Source organism: Hypanus sabinus, chromosome 13, assembly GCF_030144855.1.
Source record: "Hypanus sabinus isolate sHypSab1 chromosome 13, sHypSab1.hap1, whole genome shotgun sequence".
NCBI classification, from domain to species: domain Eukaryota; kingdom Metazoa; phylum Chordata; class Chondrichthyes; order Myliobatiformes; family Dasyatidae; genus Hypanus; species Hypanus sabinus.
Genome location: NC_082718.1, coordinates 62159486 through 62182429, shown reverse-complemented (window position 1 = coordinate 62182429; position 22944 = coordinate 62159486). Strand labels below are relative to the sequence as shown.

At 43.5% G+C, this 22944-nt stretch overlaps 1 protein-coding gene across 7 annotated transcripts in view; it reads left to right on the top strand.

Annotated features, from left to right (window-relative positions):
* Positions 1-22944, top strand: part of tmcc3 (transmembrane and coiled-coil domain family 3) — a 148779-nt gene that overhangs the window by 89613 nt on the left and 36222 nt on the right. The window contains exons 1-3 of one of the 7 annotated variants that reach the window (XM_059987761.1): positions 11194-11290; positions 12101-12436; positions 19844-20775. In XM_059987761.1, coding sequence (XP_059843744.1) covers positions 19859-20775 — 917 coding nt within the window. In that variant the 5' untranslated portion in view covers positions 11194-11290; positions 12101-12436; positions 19844-19858. Of the gene's footprint in view, positions 1-1834; positions 1855-10814; positions 10914-11021; positions 11291-11453; positions 11582-11663; positions 11782-12100; positions 12437-19843; positions 20776-22944 lie in introns of those variants that run through there. The other 6 variants (XM_059987765.1, XM_059987763.1, XM_059987759.1 and 3 more) reach the window with 6 other exon arrangements.

Genomic DNA, 22944 nt, shown 5'->3' with positions numbered 1-22944 from the left:
TTTTTAAGTTATATATCAATGAATTGGATGATGGAATAGATGGCTTTGTGGCCAAGTTTGCAGATGATATGAAGTTAAGTGGAAGGACAAGTAGTTTTGAGGAAGCAGAGAGGCTACAGAAGGACTTAGACAGATTGAGAGAATGGGCAAAGAAGAGACAGATGGAATGCAGTATCAGGAAGTGTATGGTCATGCACCATACACTTGAAATGAAAGCATAGACTATTTTCTAAATGGAGAGAAAATCTGAGGTGCAAAGGTACTTGTGAGTACTCGTGTAGGATTTCCTAAAGGTTAATTTGCAGGTTGAGTTGGTGGAAGGTAAATGTAATGTTAGCATTCACTTCAAGAGGACTAAAAATTAAAAGCAAGGATGTAATGTTGAGGTTTTATAAAGCAGTCTCACTTGGAGTACTGTGACCAGTTTTTGGCCCCTTTATCCAAGAAGGGATTTGCTGACATTGGAGAGGATTCAAAGAAGGTTCACAAAAATTATTCCTGGATTGAAAGGCTTGAAACAGAAGAGCATTTGATAGCTCTGAGCCTGTACTCATTTAAATTCAAAAGAATGAAGAATTACCTAATTGAAACCTATTGAATGTCGAAAGGCCTCGGTAGAGTGAATGAGGAGAGGATGTTTCCTGTGGTGGGAGAGTCTAAGACCAGTGGATCCAGCTTTGAATAAAGGAAAATCCTTTTAGAATAGAGAAGAGAGGAACTTCTTTAGCCAGAGTGGAGAATCTGTGGAATTCATTGCCAAAGGTGGTTATGAAGGTCAAGTCAGTGGGTATGTTTAAGGCAGATTCTTGATTGGTCAGGACATGAAGGAATATGGGGAGAAGGCATGAGATTGGGGCTGAGAGGGAAAATGGATCAGCCATGATGAAATGGCAAAGCAGATTCAATGGACCAAAATGGCCTAATTCTGCTCCTATGTCTTATGGTCTTAAAAACTGCACACAAACAAAGATGGACAAAACAACCTATGTGTAAAAGACATACAGGTGTCCTCCCCTTTACAAAGGTAGAGCATTCCTATGAAACATTCCTTAAGCCGAAATGGCGTAAGGCGAAGAAACATTAACTTATATGGGGAAAAGTTTCTTAAAAGCGAAAATCCTCTTTGTAATGCGAAAACAGGTTACTAATGTAGGTCTTTTGTAAAAGCAAAGTGGCATAAAGTGGGGGACACCTGTAAACAGATAGATATATACATAAATAGCTAAATAAATAAATAATGCTGGGAACATGAGTTCTAGGGTCGCTGAGTCTATAGGTTGTGGAGTCAGTTTAGTGCTGAGGAGAGTGAAGTTTTACAAGCTGGTTCAAGAGCTTTATGGTTGAGGGGTAATATCTATCCTGAACTTGCTGGTGTGGGACCTAAGGCTTCTGTAATTCCTTCCCAGTGTTAGTAATGAGAAGACAGTATGGTCAGGATTGTGGGGGTCCTTGATGATGGATGCTGCTTTCTTGTAGCAGTGCTTCTTGCAAATGTACTCAATGATGGAGAGAGCATTTCCAGTGTGGATAGGGTTACATCCATCAACTTTTGTATGCTTCTCCATTCTTGGGTTTTAAAAGTTACTGACCCTCTCTACCTCATTCTCTAATGAGGACTGGCTTATGGACTCCCAGTTTCTTCCTCCTGTAGTCAATAATCAGCTGTTTAGTTTTGCTGATGCATGCTGAGTGAGAGATTGTTGTTGTGGTATCATTCAACCACATCTTCAATCTCTGTACTTTATGCTGAATTGTTACCACCCGTGATTCCGTCAACAACAGTGGTGTTGCCAGCAAACTTAAATGTCTGTACATAGCCTCACAGTCAAAAGAATAAAGTGAGTAGAGCAGAAGGTAAGCACAGAGTTTCGTACAATACCTGTGTAATAGCAGCAGAACCCTATACTGTGGTCCTTTCCTACTGAGCCCTTGCAGTGGCCGCACCAAGCTTCAGTGTGCCCCCCTGCAGCCCGGTATGCAGCAGTTCAAATGCAGGGCCAATCTGTAGATTCTCACTGGTTTCTGTCTGCACCTTACTTTATACCTTACCCAGTCCCATAACCTACTGAGTTTCATCTACCTTATCACTGTTGAACTTGTTTGCTGCATGCAAAAGAGTTCTCTGCCTGACCTTGAGGAATGCAGCAGGCTGCTTTTAGTTTCATTACTGTATTTACATAACTGAGCAAACCCGAAGGTAGGTTTCAGTTGCTGACTGATTCTGCCTGCCAGCAGGTTTCAGCGATAAGGAAGTGATGCTACCATTTCCAGTGACTCAGTGCAGACAGGAATGCTCAAGGACAGAGCAGGAATAAATGTCAGGCGGTATGAGTCACGGGGTACTGCAGGGATTTGTGACTGGGCCCCAGACTCACCAGCCTTCATCAGCAAATGCAGCAAGGCACCAAACGTAACATTTCTAGGTTTCTGACAACAAAGCCCTGGGTGGGATTGTGAGTAGTCAGGAGAAGGGAAAGAGACTTCAAGGTGGTTCAGAGAGTGTGGAAGTACATTCCAAATACACTATAATGGGATAAATGTAAGATGCACACTCAGGTAGGAACAACAGAGGCATGGAGAAATGTTGATGTACGTAGGGATCAGGGTGTCCTTACATTGAAAACCAAGCAGCAGCAAGCAGTGAAGAAGGCAAGTAGTATGTCGGCTTCATCGCAAAAGGTTTCATGTATAGAAGCAAGCAAGTTTTTCTACAGTTTGATTGTACACAGCTCCCTGGAGTATTGTATCCCTACGTGAGAAAGGATAAACTTGCAAAAACAAAACAGATCCAGTGAGCAGCAAAAGCAGCTTGTTAATGAGAGAGGTCAGAGGAGAATGCCAGACTAGTTTGAACTGACAGGAAGGAGATAGTACGTTGAGTAAACATGCATTACAGCATGGTGTGCAGAAGAGCATCTCTGAGGGCACAACATGTCAAACCTTGAAGTGGATGGGCTACAGCAACAAAAGACCATGAACTTACACTAAGTGGACACTTTATTAGGTATAGCAGGCACTGAGTGTACACTTGCGTGTATTAGGACTTTGCTGTAGCGTGTTGGTCAGGTTGCGACATGCAATAAAAACAACATTCAATAATTGAAAAGAATATATAAAGAACAAAGTTAGAGGTTAAAGGATAGGCATAGTATAAAGTGAGCATAAATACCTGCATGTATTTACAACGTAAACAGCATTTTAAAAAGTGGTTTAAAGTGTTTAGTCAGTGCAATGACTAACTAGAATAGTCGATCAGTTTAATTGCCCAAGAAAAGAAACTTTAAAGTTCACGTGAAGTTTTTGTTTTAGCGCTTTCCAGAATAGAAGATTTCAAAAAGGCATTTTGCAAATTAGGAGGTGTCTGCAATGATTTTCCTATCTGCTTTGTTGTCCTGAACGTGAAGACAGAGGCTCAGAAACACTTACCGACATTAGAATTGTATTGTGGAGAATGTTGGCACTGGTGGCTTCATTCCCTACTGTGGGCTGATTCCCCACTGCCTCAAAGTTGCTACGACCCGGGTTCAATCCTCACCTCTGGCACTGTCAGTGTGCAGTTTGCACTTTCTCTCTGTGACTGCATGGGTTTCCTCTGGGTGTACATTGAAAGCTGGGTAGATCAGTAGTCTCTAATGTGTAGGTGAGTGGTAGAATCCGAAAGGAGATGATGGGAATATGGGAAGAACAGAATAGGACTATATTACAGTTTGTATCTGATGGCCAGCATGGATTTGGTTTCTGTTGATCTTGATGACTGTAGATGAAGTCTGCCCTCCCTTGGTGTGGAGGCTGGACTGAGCTCTGTAATGCAGTAGTGGTCAGCAAGAGAAAGTAGCAGTGTCCTAGGATGATGCTGAGATTGACCCAGAGCTGGGTCCACAGGCTGGGAAACCAGACTGATGGATGGGGTCAGAGACAGAGAAAGTAGATGGCCCATTAAGTGGTGCAGTTCTGGGGAAAACAGGACTGTTTGGGGTAAAACCTTGTGGTCAATAATAACTGCTTTGTTGTACACTGGCATACAAAGGACACCACGGTTCACATAATTTGGGGGAGTATTAAGAGAGAAAGAGTGGGAAATGAACATCGCCATGTGGCGGCACAGTAGCGTGACACTATTGCCAGCGACCAGTGTTCAATTTCGCAGCTGTCTGTAAGGAGTTTCCACTTCTCCCTGTAACCACAGGGTTTTCCTCCCACAAAGACGTATGGGTTAGTAAGTTCATTGGTCACATGAGTGTAATTGGACATAATGGGCTTGTTGGATCTGAAGGGCCTGTTATAATTCCGTAACTCTAAAAAAAAATCTTGTTAGAAAGAGAATGATTTCCTCCATAATTTTTTAGTAGCTGCGAATGTGTGAAATTACTCCTGCCCGATTGGGCTGCCTTTGGCCACGAGGGGAGGGGAGGGGAGAGGAGGACTAAGTCTGTGCTGTGTCATCTGGGGGATAGGTATCATAGATGAGTACAAGGGAGTGGAGGCAGGGTTGGGCCAACAGTCAGCTGAGGATTAGGAAGGAGCCTGTGATCAGGTGAGGAATAGGGGTAAGGCTCTGGATCAAGCTCGGGGATGTTGGGTGAGGGGTATAGGACTGGACAGGAAGCTTGAGGGATCACAGGATCAAATGTTCAGGAAAGAATGGAGATTGGTAGGTTGAGCAAATAGAGACATACTTTGGGAAGTGGATGGGACAGAGATCAGGAGGTGGGGATGGTGGTTGTGTCAGTGCAGTGTGAGGCTGGGTACATCAAGGTAAAACATTTGTGTTGTGTTGGGGAGAGTGGTTGTGAAATGCACTCCTGACAACTTGGAATAAATTTTGTTTCATAGTATAGGTACAGGGTATAAATATTTGACAGTTATAGTTAACAAATGCCAGACTTACAGACTGCTACATACAAATGAACCCCCAACACATTAAATTTGAAAGTCTGATATGCCCATGTAGATTCATTCTTATGAATTGCAGAACCAGCTTCTTATTTCTCTTCACTTTTTGTAATTGTTCTTTCTGATCAGAACCAGAATCAGAATCAAGATCAGGCTTATCATCACTGACACACACAAAATGCTGGTGGAACGCAGCAGGCCAGGCAGCATCTATAGGGAGAAGCGCTGTCAACGTCTCGGCCCGAAACATCGACAGCGCTTCTGCCTATAGATGCTGCCTGGCCTGCTGTGTTCCACCAGCATTTTGTGTGTGTGGTTTGAATTTCCAGCATCTGCAGATTTCCTCGTGTTTGCTTATTATCACTGACAAATGTGAAATTTGTTGTTTTGTGGCAGAAGTACAGTACAGTACATAAAATATACTATTAATTACAATAATAAATATGTATTTCAAAAATTAAGCAAGTAGTGAAAAAAGAGAACAAAAATAGTAGGCAGTGTTCCTGTGTTTGTGGTCTATTTAGAAATTTGGTGGCAGAGGGGAAGAAGCTGTTTCTAAAACATTGAAGGCATGCATTCAAGCTCCTATACATGTTCCCACACGGTAGTAATGAGAAGAGGATGTGTAAAGGGTGGTGTGTATGCTGCCTCCTACCATTAAAGACTCACACCACCCAGAACATGCTCTCTCTCGACTTATCTTCTTATCGATCTTATATACTTTAATGCAATTTGCTACAAACCCGTGGAGGTATGAATTCCATATTGAATGATTTTTGTGTATTTTCTTAATTTTTTTTGTACTTGTGTATTTTTTTGTACACAGGGTGACTTGTATAATACAAAATAATAATGTTTTGGACATAAAACTTATTTTTAAGAAAGAAGTTCTCTTTTGCTTTTTTTTCTCCATGGAGAAGGTAAGAAGTTATACCCTCTGTCCTTGTGAAATGGAGCATTAGTTTTGCAAAGTAAAAGGGCCTTTATTTGCCACCAGAACGGGTTGAGTGAGTGACCTCTTGGGCTAAAGTAAATGCACCAAACCTCCTAAGTGCGGAGAGGGTCACACATTTCAGCTTCCAGTGTTAAATCAGCAATCATATTGGTTCATGAAGGACTGTTCCAAACAGGAACCAAGAATGCAGAGCAGGGTAGGGTGTGAGTAAACAGGCTGCTGCTCGTTGTTCCTGCTTTTGACTCATTGCCTTGCTATCCTGCCTCTGGGCCCCAAACAGAAACACGCATTGACTCAGGTACCTGTCAGGGACACTGTGGAGACATGCTAGATGGGTTTGTAATGATACTCCACAATGTTTTCCTACCAGACATGTGTGTCATATGTTGACAGCTCTGTAGTTTCCCTACACTGCACAAGTTATTTGGAGTTTCCAGAAAGGATGCTAATCTCCAAGGTACATCTTTTAATTTTATTCTTATAGTCAGTTCTGGAACACTTATTCAATAGTTATGGAAAAATATCAGACAGGAACAAAAAAAAGTTGTGCGGCTGAAAGTCAGCTGTTGTCTAATCAGTCAATGATGAACTACTCACTCCAGTTGGCATGTGGGGCAATGTGAGTGAAACCATTTACAGAGAACCAATTGATGGCACCGTGTCCCACAATGAAAGCTCCAGGACCTCATCCAGCCAGAGATGGAATAGAAATTAGTTATTTATTGTCATATGCCAACATACAGCGAAAAGCTTGTCTTACATACTTTCATACATATCAACTCATTACACAGTGCATTGAGGCAGAACAAGGTAAACCAATAACAGAATGCAGAAAATAGTATAGCAAATGCAGAGCAAGTGTAGTGCAGATAAATAATAAGGCACATGGAATCAGAATCTGGTTTATTATCACCAGCATGTGACATGAAACTTGTTAACTTAGCAGCAGCAGTTCAATGCAATACATAATCCAGCAGAGAGAGAAAAAAACATAATAATAAACAAGTAAATCAATTACATATATTGAATAGATTTAAAAATGTGCAAAAACAGAAATACTGTACATTAAAAAAAGTGAGGTAATGTCCAAAGCTTCAATGTCCAATTAGGAACTGGATGGCAGAAGGGAAGAAGCTGTTCCTGAATCACTAAGTGTGTGCCTTCAGGCTTCTGTATCTCCTACCTGACAGAAATAGTGAGAAAGGGGCATGCCCTAGGTACTGCAGGTCATTAATAATGGACACTGTAGATTGTGAGGTCAAGAGTCCATCTTATTGTACTGGAGAACTATTTAATAATCTGATAATGTCTTGACCTGAAACGCCAACTGTTTATTCCCCTCCACTGATTCAGCCTAATCTGCTGTTCTTCCTTCTTGAGTTGTTCTGGATTTCCAGCACCTGTAGAAGCTCTTACATTTAATAATCTTATAAAAGCAGGTTAGAAGCTGTACCTCAATATGGTGGTACATGCTATCAAGGTCACCCTATGTGTCAGTCAGGCTTTCAATTGTTAACATCACAGAAGATACCAGGCATGGTGATGTAGAGTTGCTGGGAAGTCCTAAGGTCACAAATGGCTTTGGGTATTAGCAAATTAAAACCCAAGTTACATCCACTCTAGTAAAATCAGAGTCCATTGGATCCAAACTAGACAGCATATATCTCAGGCTTCCCTTGGCTGCAGCTCACAAACTTGAGACTTCCATTGCCTCGTTGGTCAGGAAAGTTCTAATTCCTGAATATCTCCCTCCACATTACTCCCCAGATTGCTTGGGAAATATGTCACTGTTCCATCAATCCTATCAGGGCAGAGTTCCACCTGATAGCAGGATTACTTGGAGAACTGTGGCCAAGAATGGATGTTCAGTAAATTCTGCCTTGTTGGACAATAGAGTGGTGCAGTTGGTAGAACCATTTCCTTGCAGCTCCAGAGAGCTGGCTTCACTCCTGACCTCCAGTTCTGTCTGCATGGAGTTTGCCCATTCTCCCTGCTGCTGCATGGATTCATCCCAAACTCCTGGTTTCCTCCCATTCACCAGATGTTGAGTTGGTGTGTAGGTGAGTGATTATAGAATGGATGGAGAGAATAGAATGGGAACAGTGTAGGATCAGTGTGAGTGTGTTTATGGTTGACACAGACCTGATTATCATGAGCCCTGCAGGCCTCATGCAACTGTATTTGTTAATTGTCTTATCTAGAGCCGTTAAGCTCTTGCATTTTCTATTTGAGCTTGTCAAGTATATTTTGACTGGCACGGGTTTTTCACATACAGTGATTATTTAAAGTGGACTCCTAATTAGCACTGTCAAGGAGATTCATATGATTCATAATGTGGTGTCGCTCAGTTGAGTCGATGTTCTGTTGCAATTGCAACTCTTGTTTCTGTCTCTACATGGGAGTCTGTCATACCTCCGCACCTGGGTTCAGTTGTTTGTCAGTGCACACCACAACATTGATGGGCTGAAGGGCCTGTTCTTGTGCTGCACTGTTATGTGTTTAGTTTGTTTGTGTCCACGACATAACCATCAACACAGTACAGTTGTTCAGCTCATGTTACTCATTCATTCTGAGACAGTCAATTTTGCCCACCATACTTCAGCCTCCTCATCAGACTGGCTGGTGGTTTTCACAGGCTGAGGACCACCCCAGGTTCCTAGTGATGAAACCTCTGGAAGCCTTCCTGCTTCATCACTGTATCAGTGGCTAAGAAGGCAGCTCTCCACCATCTTCTCAAGTCCTGTCTTGGTCCAACCACAATGATGTCATGGACAAGAAAGCTCACCAAAAAGTCAGGAAGCTGAAGAAATTTAACATGTCCCCATCAAGCCTTACCAATTTTAATCAACGCACCACAAAAAGCATTGTAACTGCATTCATAATGACAGCATGGCAACTGCTCTGCATGTACCCAAAAGGATCTGCAGAGAACTGCGGACATAGCCTAGCACATCACAGAAACCAGCTTCCCCTCAATGCACTCGGTCTATTCTTCTCACTGCCTCAATAAAGCAGCCAGCATAATCAAAGACCTCACCTAGCCTGGACATTCTCTCTTCTCCCATCTCTCACTGGGCAGAAAATACAAAAGCCTGAAAGCACATACCACCAGGCTCAACAACAGCTCCTATCCTGCTGTTATCAGACTGTTGAATGGACCTTCTGAATGATAAGATAGACTTTTGACCTCACAGTCTAATTTGTTATGATCTTGCACTTTATTGCTTACCTATTCTATACTGCTATACTTCATTCTGCATTCTGTTATTGTTTTACCTTGATCTCTATCAGTGCACTGTGTAATGATTTGATCTGTATGAACAGTATGCAAAACAAGCTTTTCATTGTAGCTTGCACATGACATCAATAAACCAATTCTTTTTCCAATTCCAACTATTGATGAATAATAGATACCAGCCTCACCACCAACGGCTGGATCCAGACAGATTCAAAAATAATGAAGCAATGTGGCCGAGTGTGTTGCCGTACTTATCTGCTGCCGCTGGCCCATAGAACTCCATGTCCATTTTGCACACATGTGTGTATTTGAATTATCCAGCCAGGCTCCAGTATAAGTCCCTGACAGACCTTAAGATATTAGGCCATTTGGCCCATCACATCTGCTCCCCCATTTCATCATGGCTGATCCATTTTTCCTCTCAGCCACATTCTCCTTCCTTCACCCCGTATCATGCCTTGACCAATCAAGAATGAATCAACCACTCAATAAAAAAAGTTTTTAAAAAAAGAATCTGCCTTAAATATACACAAAGACTTGGCCTCCACAGCTGCCTGTGGCAAAGAATTTCACAGATTCAACATTCTCTGGCTAAAGAAATTCATCCTTATCTCTGTTCTAAAGGGGCGCCCCTCTATTTTGATAAGCTAACAAATCCTCCATTATTATGCATGGAAACACCCAGCTGGTCATGTAAATCACATTTGGTTGTTATTACAAATGACACAATTTGTAGAGAGATCACAGACTATTGCGAGAAACATAAGGTTGCGATAGTAGGTGACTTTTATTTTCCACATATTGACTGAGGCATCAAAACTGCAAAAGGGCTGGATGGAATAGAGTTTGTCAAATGTATTCAGGAAAGTTTCTTTAATCAGTACATTGGGTCCCAACTAGAGGGAACGTGATACTAGATCTCATATTAGAGCATGTTGAGATTCTAAATTGGAGAAAGGATGATTTTGATGGTATCAGAAAGGATCCGACAAGTGGGGTAGGTTGTTTTCTGGCAAAGGAATACTTGGTAATTGGAAAGCTTTCAAAAGTGAAATTTTGAGAGTGTAGAGTTTGTAAGTTCTTGTCAGAATAAAAGGGAAGGATAACAGGTTTTTGAGAGATAGTGAGGCCTTGATTAAGAAGAAGGAAGTGCATACCAGGAATAGCAGGAAGGAGAAAATGAGGTATCCGAGGGGGTAAGAAATGCAAGAGAAATCAGGAGGTCTAAACGAAGGTATGAGGTTACTTTAGCAGACAAGGTGAAGGAGAATCTCAAGGGCTTCTATAGATACATTAAGAACTCAGCAGGTCAGGTAGCAGCTCTGGAGGGAATTAAATTCACACATACAACCCTTCTAGCTGGGTATGTCTGATGGTAACAAACAGATACTAAATGCCAGAAACATTCAGCAGGACAGATACACTGGGAAGAGAAACAGATCCCATGACCTGACAATGAAGCTCCCACCTGAAACTCCTGTTTCTTTCCACAGATGCTGCCCCACCTGCTAGGTGTTTCCAGAATTGCTAAACAACCTGTGCTAGTGGTATTAGTTATTAAAAGATAAACAGAAAAAAACACGACAGTTTCTGTCAAACAGAACCTGGGATTATTTATAACCATAGGTGGCTCCTTAGTTTACGATTTTATCGGTAATAAATCGCCTCCCACGAACGTCCGAGCGATTAGCCAAACTGGCGTCCTGCCAGGAGAGCCCGCTTGGGTGCGCTGAATATGAACACGGGAGACTCTGCAGATGCCGGGAATCCAGAGCAGCGCACTAAGTGCTGGAGGAACTCTGGAAGTCAGGCAGCATCTATGGAGAGGTATAAACAGTCGGAAATTGAATCGGTGCCTCTCTGACTGGCAAGCGAGTGAGCTGAGGTTAAATATAAGGGGGTTAACTCGGTTTTGTTCAAGAAATCAACTGCAGAATGTGAGAGGGTATAAATGGTTAAAGGAAAAACTGTACTCGGGAGGGACTGCAGGAAAACCTGGAAGAGCGGAGTTAGATTCTATTGGCCCAGGAAAGGATACGAGAGGTGGAATCGCCTCCCGGGCCAGTGGAATTTGCTCTGCCTTTGGCACCACCTCACTGGCGGAGTGTACAGTTACAGCGGAACAGGTTTCTCCAGTCTATGCTCAGTTCCCCGGAGACATGAGCAGAGACGAGATTCACCTGGATATGTGGCGATCACGAAAGGTAATTTTCCGGTTGCAACTACATTGCTAGATTTAGCCGAACGTGGGAGAAATTAACCAAAGGTATTTGTTTCGTGGCGGTGCAACTTAGTCTGGATTTATAAATACCGCGCATATCGTTAGTGAGTAACCAAGGAATTCAAAAAATTGGAACGGGTGCGCGGTATCCGCAATTAATCTGGCAGTGCGGTAGTGCATTTAATGGTGAGTGGACGTGGGATCGCTGCTGTTTTGTGTGTCAATCAATACTGTGACTTGCTTTCCGCCAGTGAGTGCCGAGACAGTCAGGAGGGTAAGTACTGTATAAACTGGAAAACATCATGTGAAAGGGCGACGAGTTGGGTAGCAGTTTGTGCGGCGGGTCATTGGATCAGAAGCGGGTAGTTTGTATATCGCTCACTTGATTCATCTCTCAGCCTTCCTTAAACAGAAAAAAAATGTTTGCAGAGTCCTACTGATGCCAGCGGAGATCCAGGGGCTGCACACTGAGAGGTAATTTTGGAGCGGAGTCGCTGTTCTAACATTTAGCAGTTTACACTGTGAACTCGCACACACGGCAGTCTGATACGAGAGGTTCTGCAGATGCTGGAAGTCTTGAGAAATACAAACAAAATGCTGGAGAAGCTCCGCGGGTCAGGCAGCATCCGTGGAGCATATTAGGCCGAGACGCTTCATCGGGACTAAAGAGGAAAGGGTCTGCAGTCTGTGGATTGAATAAACATTCCCTCCCCTTCTCTGCTCCGCACACTAACTTGATGACACCCGCTTCTGAAGAAGGGATTTCGGCCTGAAACGTTTTCTCTTTTCACAGATATTGACTGAGTCCGCCCAGTGTTTTCTCTGTCAGAAGGAACACGCCACGGATGTTCCAAAACCTTTCATATCCGCACAGGACCTTGACTTAAAATATCTCAGAGTGCCGCGCTCGGAACTGGATTCGCAGTCTCCGCGGACGGGTTCAGCGTTGAAAGTTGCAGCTAACGCGATAGACTCAGCGGCAACGTGGTTTTAATGCACCGTGAAAATCTTTCTCGGCAACCAGCCAGTGCCAGTTCCTCGGTAACTCGCGGCTTCCCTCCTTCATTCACGCCTGAAAACAGTAACAGCAACCAACTGTTTCTATACTTCGTCAATTCCTTGTGAACAGGCAAGTGGGAAGCAACCACCCCATCTAACCACTTACCCACGTACCCTATGGCAGATTCTACTCCCTCACCACCCCTGAGCCCTTCTCCACTATTTAACAAGATCACAGCTAACCCAGTGTTCCCCGAGTGCCACCTTCCTGCCCACCATGGTGACCTTTCAGATCTTTGTCTCTGGGCAACCCACACAAAATGCTGGAGGAACTCAACTGGCCCGGCAGCGTCTAGGAAAAGAGTACAGTGGACAACTCGGGCCGAAACGTGGACTGTACTCTTTTCCTAGACGCTGCCTGGCCTGCTAAGTTCCTCCAGCATTTTGTGTGTGTTGCTGGGATTTCCAGCATCTGCAGATTTTCCCTTATTTGTGTTCTCCGGGTACTGACATTTCCAGCTCCTTAACTCATTTTATCCCTTCCCATCATCTTGCCGACTGCGACTTCACGCATTGCAACGCTTCATTCTCGATCCTGGAAAGCTGGACGTCTCCTCTCAGGCTGTTTACTTGTTCTGTAATGCTGAGCCAGCATTAAGTGCAGTGCTGCAGATGGGGCCTAAGTGTTTATACCCTGTGTTTGCACCTGTTGTCTCTGTGGTTAAGCTCAACCATCCATATGAGCCACCTTCACGGCTTGCTGCCGATCCCTAGGTCTCGTCCTTCCTGTGTTTCTTTAAGGGTGGATCATTTAGGTTTATTTTGTCTCTCTCCATTCTGTTTACCCTAGTATATAAAGTGATTGCAGGGAAGTATAGGGGTATTGTCTGAGGTGAGTTTTCACATGGAGAGTGGTGAGTGTCTGGAATGCCTGCCACTTGGTGGAGATAGAGGCAGGTATATTAAGGACATTTAAGAAACTCTTAGATAAGCGCATGGATGATAGCAAAATGTGGGACTATGTAGGAGGGAAGTGTTAAATTGACCTTAGAGGAGGTTAAAATGTTGGCACAATATTGTGGGCCAAAGGACCTATACTGTACTGTAAAGTTCTGTGTTCCATTTATACTGTCTGGTAAATAAAACTTCTTTCCATTAATGTTCCTTTACCAATTTCAGCATTCACTCACCCTGTAGTAAACGGTGTTGAAAGTAATGATAAACATTTGAGTCCTGTGCCTTCTGCAAACTGACATTCAGCCTCAACATGATCCTTCACCCTCGGAATGACCTTACTTCCACCCTGGTTCTCTGGCTTCACAATGGCTGTTGAGGCAAGTGTGGGATTAGGCGGAGGGAGGCAGAACATGGTTGATACCGAATGGCTTGGGAGGTGATACACTGTCCACACTGGACCTCCATGTGTCACCAAGCCGTGGTCTCCATCAAGATCTATTGATACTTGTTTTTTTAAGTTCATAGAGGTGGTTTGAGAACAGAGAGGGGAGCTAGGGTTTAGGGCAGTGATATGGAGGAGTTAGAGGTCAAGCCTCCACTCCACACTCAGGTCCAGCAACGTGGATGTGTGATGAAGGCCATCCATGGATGTCAGGATCAGTGGATCTGGGATCGGATGTCTGTACAAGCAGGAGGCATGATGGCCAATTGGTCAGTGAGTTCAGAGTTCGAGCCTGGATTTTGGAGTCGCATCATTGGCTAGTCAGGAGGTCAATACCATAGATGGAAGCATGAAAGTTGATCGGAAGTCTGGAAGTCGAAGCTTGATGGCCAAAGCCTGGAGACTGAAAGCTGGAGATTGGAGGCTTGGAGGACTGTGTGTGAGTGAGAGAGAGGAAATGGGCACGTTTTGCTGTAGTTTTATTGCTTGTTGTACTCTGTTTTGTTATGTTCTGTGTTCAGTCGAGCAATGTATGCATGCTATGTTGGCGCCAAAATGTGTGGCAATGCTTGTAAGCTGCCCTCAGCACATCCTTAGGTGTGTTGATTGTTTATGCAAATGATACATTTCACTGTATGTTTTGATGTACATATGATAATTAAATCTGAACCTGAATCAAAAGAGACACATGCCTCTCCGTGCCATCGCGGAATGCTGCTCCATTTTATCCAGATGTGAACCAGAGATTTTTCAGCTCAGTAGGCATGTTACACTTCTTTTCCAGGAAGCTTTGCAAATGTCCTGAAACATTTCCTCTGTCCATTTGGTTATCACTCATTGTGATGTAGTTTGGTACAGTGAGTCCATTTTGGGAGCTTGTCATTGATATGGCCTGTCCAGAGAAGCTGACCCAGTGATGTTGGTCAGGAGGGGACATTAAACTTGCTTTGCTTACCTTGCTCATGGATTGGAGGGGTTGGTGCAGATGGTACTTTTCCAGTGTTGTAGATAGTCTGAAACAGACGTGAACCCAGGAGTCACTACTGCCCTGAAGACTAGGGTGCTATGCCAGGTCTGAGATCTTCTGTTCTTCAAACATCCTTTTCCTCAGTTACAGAGAAAACACAGTGCAGGTAGGCAATAAGGTGTAAGGCCATAGTGAGAGTCTGTGAGGTCAAGAAGCCATCTTATCATACTAGGGGGATCATACAATAGTCTCATGACAGCCTGGTTGAAGCTGTCCTCGTCTGTTGGTACTTTTTGGATTTTTCTATCTTCTACTCTGTGGGAGGGGAAGAAGACAGAATATCTGGGGTAGTTGTTGTCAGTGATTATTTAGGCTGCTTTACCAACATTGAGAAGTGTAGACAGAGTCCATGGAGGAGAGGCTGGTTTCAGTGTTGTGCTAAGCTGTGCCATAACTCTCAGTGGCTTCTTGGAAACCCAGACACTACCATACCAAGCCATTATGCATTCAGATAGGATACTTTCTAAGGGCCATCAAGGAAAAATGGTTAGAGTCAAAGAGAACATGCAAAATAGTCTTCTGAGGAAAAGGAAGCACAGGGGAGCTTCCTTGGCAGTGGAATTCACGTGGTTGGACGAGGATAACCTATTGATAATGTTCATCCATAAAAAAATGAAGTTCTCAACCCGCTCAACCTCAGCAACACTGATTTAAACATGAGTCTGTGCACTGTTCCCTCCCTGATGTCAATGACCAGCTCTTTAGTTTTGCTGATATTGAGGGAAAGGTTGTCATGACATCATGTCACTAGGCGCTCCATCTCCTTCCTGTACTCTAACTTATCATTATTTGAGATATTGCCCTCTATCATGGTATCATCTGTGAACGTAGCTGGATTAGAGTAGTATCTGGTCACACAGTCATGAGTGTATAGGAAGTCAAATGGGGTTCTGAGGAAGCAACTTGTTAACCACCAGTGTTGAGGATAATCACGGTGGAGGTCTTGTCACCTTTCCTTATGGTTGCGGTTTATTTTTCAGGAAGTCAAGGGTCCATTTGTGTTGGGAGGGGTTGAATCCCTGGTCTCGGAGTTTGCTTGGAATTATGGTATTGGGGAGGAGTTGTAGTCAATCAACTATAGTAGGTGTAAAACTACCTTTGAAAATCTATATACATAACCTCATTCACCCTCTCCATTTATTTCTACAATTTTGCTTTAACCAATCCATGCTGCATTTAATTTATCAGCTCTTAATTTTTGAAGTAACTGTGAACATTGGCCCAATTTCATGTTTCTGAAAGATTTTCCAGATTGCCAATGGCTGGTTGACTTTGTCAGATTTATGTTTCTTCCCTCAGTTTGGATAGAACTGTAACACTTGCTGTTTTCCTGGTCTCTGGCACAAGCCCCACATCCAAGGAAGGTTTTTAATGAGGAGAGAATTGCTGAGTGAACAAAATAAACTTTGGATCTGAGTGTCATTTGCATGGTGCTTTCATGGTACCTTCTTCTGAATTAATGTTGACCCTTGACTTATTTCTTGATTTCAAACATTTATTCACTGCCATTTTGTGCTCACTAAGTTCACTAAAGCTGTGGGAAAGACAATAACTTGCATGTAAAGAGAGGTGGCCACATAATAATAATCTTTGCAAAATCTGCCACAATCTTAATGGGCTGGCACCCACTGGAATATGACATTTTGCAAAGTGCCCATCTGTTGCATCTTCCCTGAACCCTACACCTCAAAATATTTTGCCCCTGTCACAGATTGTGCAAATTGGTAATGCACGGCAAGGTTAATGGAACATCTGGGGACTTCAAAAACAACAGGTCCAGCATTCCTTCTCATTAACCAGTGTATTCAGTGTCAAAATGAGGACAAAAGGAGGAAAGAAATTAAACAACTTTAAATATTTTTTTTAAAGAAAACAGCAGGAACAATCTATGGAATGAGACTCCACTCTTTTAATTCCTTGTTCTGTCAGAGAGCAAGCCCAGTACTTACTGTCCATCTCTGATTGCCCTGGAGAAGGTGGGGGTAAGCTTCCTTTTTAAACCACTGTAGTTCTTTTGATGAAGATGCTCCCCCAATCCTATCAAAGAGGGATACAGGCAATGGAAGAATGGAAGTGTATTTCATAGTAAATTTATTATCAAAGTATGTACAGTATTACTACAGCATTTGCAGGAAAATTTAAAAAAAGACACTAGAACTTATGGAAAACTATACATAAGCAAAAACTGACAAATAACCAACATGCAAAAGACAAATTGTGCTAGTAAATGTCAGGATGGTGTGATGGTGTGTGGCTTGGAGGAGAAGCTGCAGGTGGTGGTGGTGTTCCCATGTATCTACTCTCCTGATTTTTCCTGGTGGTAGAGGTTGCAGGTTTGGGGTGTACTCTCAATGTAGCCAGAGAATATAATTGCAGTGCATTTTATAGATGGTACAGACCATAGCCACTGGTGAAGGGAATGAACAATCGATGGGGTTACAGCTGGGGCTGTTTTGTTCAGGATGATGTTGATCTTCCTGGGAGTTGTGCAAGGATCAAGAATCAGCTTTATTCACCATATACAGTACATCTGTATGTATTAGGGATTTGCTGTGGTGTGTTGCTCAGGACACAACATGCAACAAAAAATATCAACATTCAATAATTACTAAGTACAAAGAACTATATTAAAAAATAAAGTTAAAGTACAAATAGGGAATAAAACATGCATACATATATGAATACCAGCCTCTATTTACAATGAAAACAGCTTTATAAAAAGTGGTTTAAAGTGTTTGCAGTGCAGTATCTGAGGTAATAGTGAGGGGTGAGGTGGTGAAACTAGAATAAATTAACTGCCTGGGGGAAGAAACTTTTAGGATGGTATGAAGTTTTAGTTTTAATAGCCCAAAAGTGCTAAGGGTGGGTTTGTTTGAATTTCACTCATCCTGGCAAGTGGAAAGTATTCTGTCACACTCTGGACTTGTGCCTTGTAGTTGGTGGGAAGGATTTGCGTTGTCCTCAGTGCCCAAGTCTCCGGTTTGATCTTGTAGCCACACAAGCTGGTCCAATTTGATTTTCTGGACAAAGATGGGATATAGATGGAGAGGTGGTGAGAGTCTGTGACGGTAATGCCATTGAGTGTCAAGAATAGGTAGTAGGAGATGGTCGTTGGCTGTTCTTCGAGAATTAAATCATCTGTTTCTTAATTGTGTCGGTGTTATTCACCCGTGTTAGTAACTTCTCTATTCTCTGAATTTGTTGTTGGATTTTTCAGTAACTAAAATTTGGAACTATCATGTGCAATTAAACTCATTTGGCTTGCTGATTCAGCTCCATGACATCATCCATTATCTGGATAACGACAGCTTCCTCTAACTTGCTTGTGAAGTTCGATGCTGATGCAGTAACTATGGTCTGTCTGTGGGTCACTTAATTGAATTGCTGTCATATTTCAGCAATACATTTTCTGTACTTGGTATAATTTGTTGGAATAAAGTGTTAGGATAATATTTTTTGAGATTTATTGGCCATTTAGAGACATTTTTAATCCATTTGAAATAATCTGACCCCATTATCTGAAGAATATATATATATATATTTCATTTATATTCACTCTTTAACCTCTAACTTTATTTCTTATATAAGTCCTTATTCTTTATAATTGTTGAGTGTTGTCATTTTTTTGGTGCGTGTCAGCCCTGATCAACATTCGTGCTCTCCTTAGACAGGTAAATGTCCATACAGTATCAGGCAAATAAAGTTGATCCTTGATATGCATTCAGTGGCCACTTTACTAGCACCTCCTCTACCTAATGAAGTGACCATTGAGTGCATGTTTATGACCTTCTCTGCTGTAGCCACTGTACTTCAAGATTCAAGGTGTTGTGTGTTAAGAAATGCTGTAATGCATAGCACCGTTGTAATGCAAGGCTATTTGATTTACTGTTGCCGTCCTGTCAGCTTGAACCAGCCTGGCCATTCTCTTCTGACCTCTCTCATTAACAAGGCATATTTGCCCACAGTACTGCTGCTCACTGGATGGGTTTTTGTTTCTTGCACCATTCTCCAGAGACAATTGTGCATAAAAACTCCAGATCAGCAGTTTCTGAGAAACTCAAACCATCCCGTCTGGCACCAACAATTATCCCATGGTCAAAGTCACTGAAGTTACATTTCTTCCACATTCTGATGTTTGGTCTGAACAACAATTGAGCCTCTTGATTATGCTGGCATGCTTTTATGCATTGAATTGCTGCTACATGATTGGCAGATAAGATTTTTGCATTAATGAGTAGGTGTACAGGTGTACCTAACAAAATGGTCACTGTGTGTATATATAGACAGAGTCTGAATCATTGAACTTCAGAATAATAATTCATTCCATATTTATAGAGGAAGGAGGCCATTCTGCCCCCTGAGTCCATGCTGGCTCACAGAACATCGTCATCTATTCCTACCATTCCTTCCCATCAGCCTTCCTCCTGATTCTACTAGTGTTCAATTTACCTGCCAACAGGCACATCTTGGGATTTGGGAGGAAACTAGAATACCCAGGGTCAGGTTAAGGATGAAGAAAGATGCCCTGTTGGGTGGTGTAAGGGAAGTGTGGGGTGGGAGACGAGAACAGTGGGGTGAGAGAGATGTTTAGAGGTGAGGAGAGGGTTAGGCAGCAGGACAGTGGGAGGGGAGTGGAGGAAAGCAGGAGCTTCAGTGGAAGTCTTGTCAGCAAGAAGGCAGAGCAGTGACAACCGTTTCACTGATGCTGAGTGGCGGACAAACACTGGGTACCACATGGGCATGAAGGCTTTGCTGTGTCCCAGGACACAGGGCAGGATGGGTAGGAATCCCAAGATGGAACTGAGGTCTTCCCATAGAGCCTGTGGGAAATCAGACCAGAATCCCTGGCACCTTGGTGGATAATGGCTCGGGCCAAGGGAATGGAGCTCGAGACTGACACCATCTGATGCAGCCTGGTGCTACTGGACATGGAGGTGGGGTTGGGTCCTGGTTGTGCTTGGCCAGTAGGGAGGGGAGGGGTTGATGTCCTTTTGTGCTGGGATTGGGGGAACGGGTTGGGTCCTGGTGGTGCTAGACATGGAGGGTGCGGAGTTTGGCTTTGAGAACAGACCTTTTATGTTGCTCACTCATCCTTCCCCTTGGTCTTACAGTCCGACTGCTCAGAAATGAGTAGCCTCAGCTTGCCGGGGAACATGAGGCGAGGGGGTTCAGACACAAACCTTAACATCAGCATGATGAATGGCCTGCTAGACTTCCAGAGTGACAGCCTGACAACAGACAAGCTGAAGCAGAAGGTCTTGAAGGTGACGGAGCAACTGCGGATTGAGCAGGAGATGCGGGATGCCAACGTGGCTGAGTATCTGAAACTGGTGAACAATGCTGACAAGCAGCAGGCACGCCGCATTAAGCAGGTCTTCGAGAAGAAGAACCAGAAGTCTGCCCAGAACATCGCCCAACTGCAGAAGAAGTTTGACCACTACCACCGCAAGCTGAGGGAGGAGGAGCAGAGTGGGCCCAGGATCTCGAGGGAGGGGTTGAGGGGCTCGCAGCAGAACATGAGGGACGTGGACGGCAGCACCACACGGCTCACCACCAGCACTGCAGGAGGACTGGGACTGGAGACCGGGCGTGGCCTTCCAGGGCTGACCCTGACACCACCAGCATTCGTCTTCAGCAAGCCGCGGGAGATTGCCAACCTGATCCGTAACAAGTTCGGCAGCGCCGATAACATCGCCCACCTGAAGAGCAACCTGGACGACTTCCAACGGGACCCCGGGCACCGTGCTCTGAGTGGCAGTGCCGTGCTTGTGTCCAAGGTCAAGTACACCAGTGACGATGACGGCTCCAGTGGCAGTGTCTCTGGGGACAGCAATGGCAACTCCGACTTTGTGGTTAAAGGGGCAGCCAGCCCAAAGTCTGGCTCATTGGAGAGGGAGCGGAGCAGGCTGTCCGGCGTTCTGGAAGAACTCCGAGAGATGAAAGAAACGCAAGCACAGCTGTCAGAGGCTATGGAGAATTTAAAGGCTCAGTTTAACAGAGAGTATAGCATCGTCACGCAAACACTACAGGAGGAACACTACAGGTAATGCTTTAAGTCTATTCTTATAACATTTATAAAATTTTAAATAGAAAAAGCTTATAAAATTGAGAGGGTTAACAGTCAGAATTTTTTTCCCAAGGTAGAAGTCCTCCTCACTATTGAGTATATTTACAACGAATGCTGCCACAAGTCCCCTACCATCCAAGCTAAGCTCAATTCTCACTACTACCTTCAGGTATGAGGCACAGGAGCCTTTGACCCTACACCACCAGTTCAGGAATAGTTATTACCTTACAACCATTAGGCTCCTGAACCAGCATGGATAACTTCACTCACCACAACACTGAACCTATTCCACAATCTACAGACTCACTTTCAAAGACTCGACAACTCATCTTCTCAGTACTATTTATTTATTATTCATTAATTTATTATTTATTTATATGATTTATTACTTCTTATTTTTTATTTGCACTATTTCTCTCCTTTTGCACATTGGTTGTTTTTGCTTCTGTATTATGTATAATGTTTCATAAATTCTATTGTATTTCTTTAATTTCCTTTAACTGCCTTTAAGAGAATAAATCTCAGGGTAGTACACGGTGACAGATGCGTACTTCGATAATAAATTTACTTTGACTTTGAACATGATACTATTACATCATATAAAGTAAAATATAAGATTAGGAGTGGACATAGTTTTTAAGGTGAGAGGCAGAAAGTTTAAAGGGATATGCAGGGTAAATTTTCATTTTCATAGAGACTGGCGGGTGCCTGGAACAAGCAGCCAAGGGTAGTGAAAGTGCATGCAATTGTGGCATTTTTGAGGCTCTGACAGGCACATAAATATGTAGGGAATGGAGGGATAGAGCTGATTTGCAGGCAGAAGGGATTAGGTTATCTTGACATCATGCTCAGCCCAAACATGGTGGGTAGAAAAGCCTGTTTCTGTGATGTTCTGTTCTACTACGGGGTAACATAACAGCTGACTGATACTCTTTGTTAGGGATATGATTTATGTGTCTCATTTGTAGCCTGTGGTGTGACTGTCATGAATTTTGTCACTTGACTGCTTACTGCTTGAGCAAGTTTCCTGCAGATATTCATCAGGAGGTTTTATCTGTGGCCACACAACGAACTCTGCTGTCAGCTCCCTCTGCAGCCCCTCTCTTGGGTGCAGCTGACTCAGCTTAGAGTGAATCCGCTGCATCACCAAGAATGTCTGCTTCTGCTCTTATACAGCCTCTAGTCAAGACTATTCCTGTATTCTCATGATCGACCTCAGGTGCTCCACCGACTCTGTATAGCAGCTGATGCAAAACTCTGCAGCCAATGTCCTTACTCATAAGTGTGTAATTTCCACTTTGCTTGCTGAAGCAACATCTCTCCTCCTGGAGTTGTTCTCCTATACAACTTGTAGGTGCAAGATCAAAAATCCCCTCTTAACTCTCCCTGGACCTTCATCTTTCCTCTTATGGGACTGGTGTGGGACTGTCATATGTTGAAAGATCGGAGCCACTGGGCTTGTATACACTGGAATTTAGAAGGATGAGAGGGGATCTGATTGAAACATATAAGATTATTAAGGGATTGGACACGCTGGAGGCAGGAAACATGTTCCTGATGTTTGGGGGAGTCCAGAATCAGAGGCCACAGTTTAAGAATAAGGGGTAGGCCATTTAGGACGGAGTTCAGGAAAAACTTTTTTACCCAGAGAGTTGTGGATCTATGGAATGCTCTGCCTCAGAAGGCAGCAGAGGCCAATTCTCCGGATGCTTTCAAGAAAGAGTTAGATAGAGCTCTTAAAGATAGTGGAGTCAAGGGATATGGGGAGAAGGCAGGAACGGGGTACTGATTGTGGATGATCAGCCATGATCACATCGAATGGTGGTGCTAGCTCGAAGGGCCGAATGGCCCACTCCTGCACCTATTGTCTGTTGTCTATTGTCTATTATGAACCCCTTTTAAAACTTACCTTTGGCCAAGCATTGGGACACGCTCCATGCGCCTTCCCCTCTGGTTCAGGACGGAGTTTTATTTGGCAGCTTAGTGAGGCTATACAGCACCAATGATTGTTCATTCTCTTCGTGGCTGCTAGGTTTGCTTTGGTTTCCTCCCCATTCTGAAAGATGTACAGGTTAGGGTTGCTGAGTTGTAGCCCTGCTATGTTGGCACTGGAAGTGTGACGGCATGTGAGGGCTGCTCAGCACA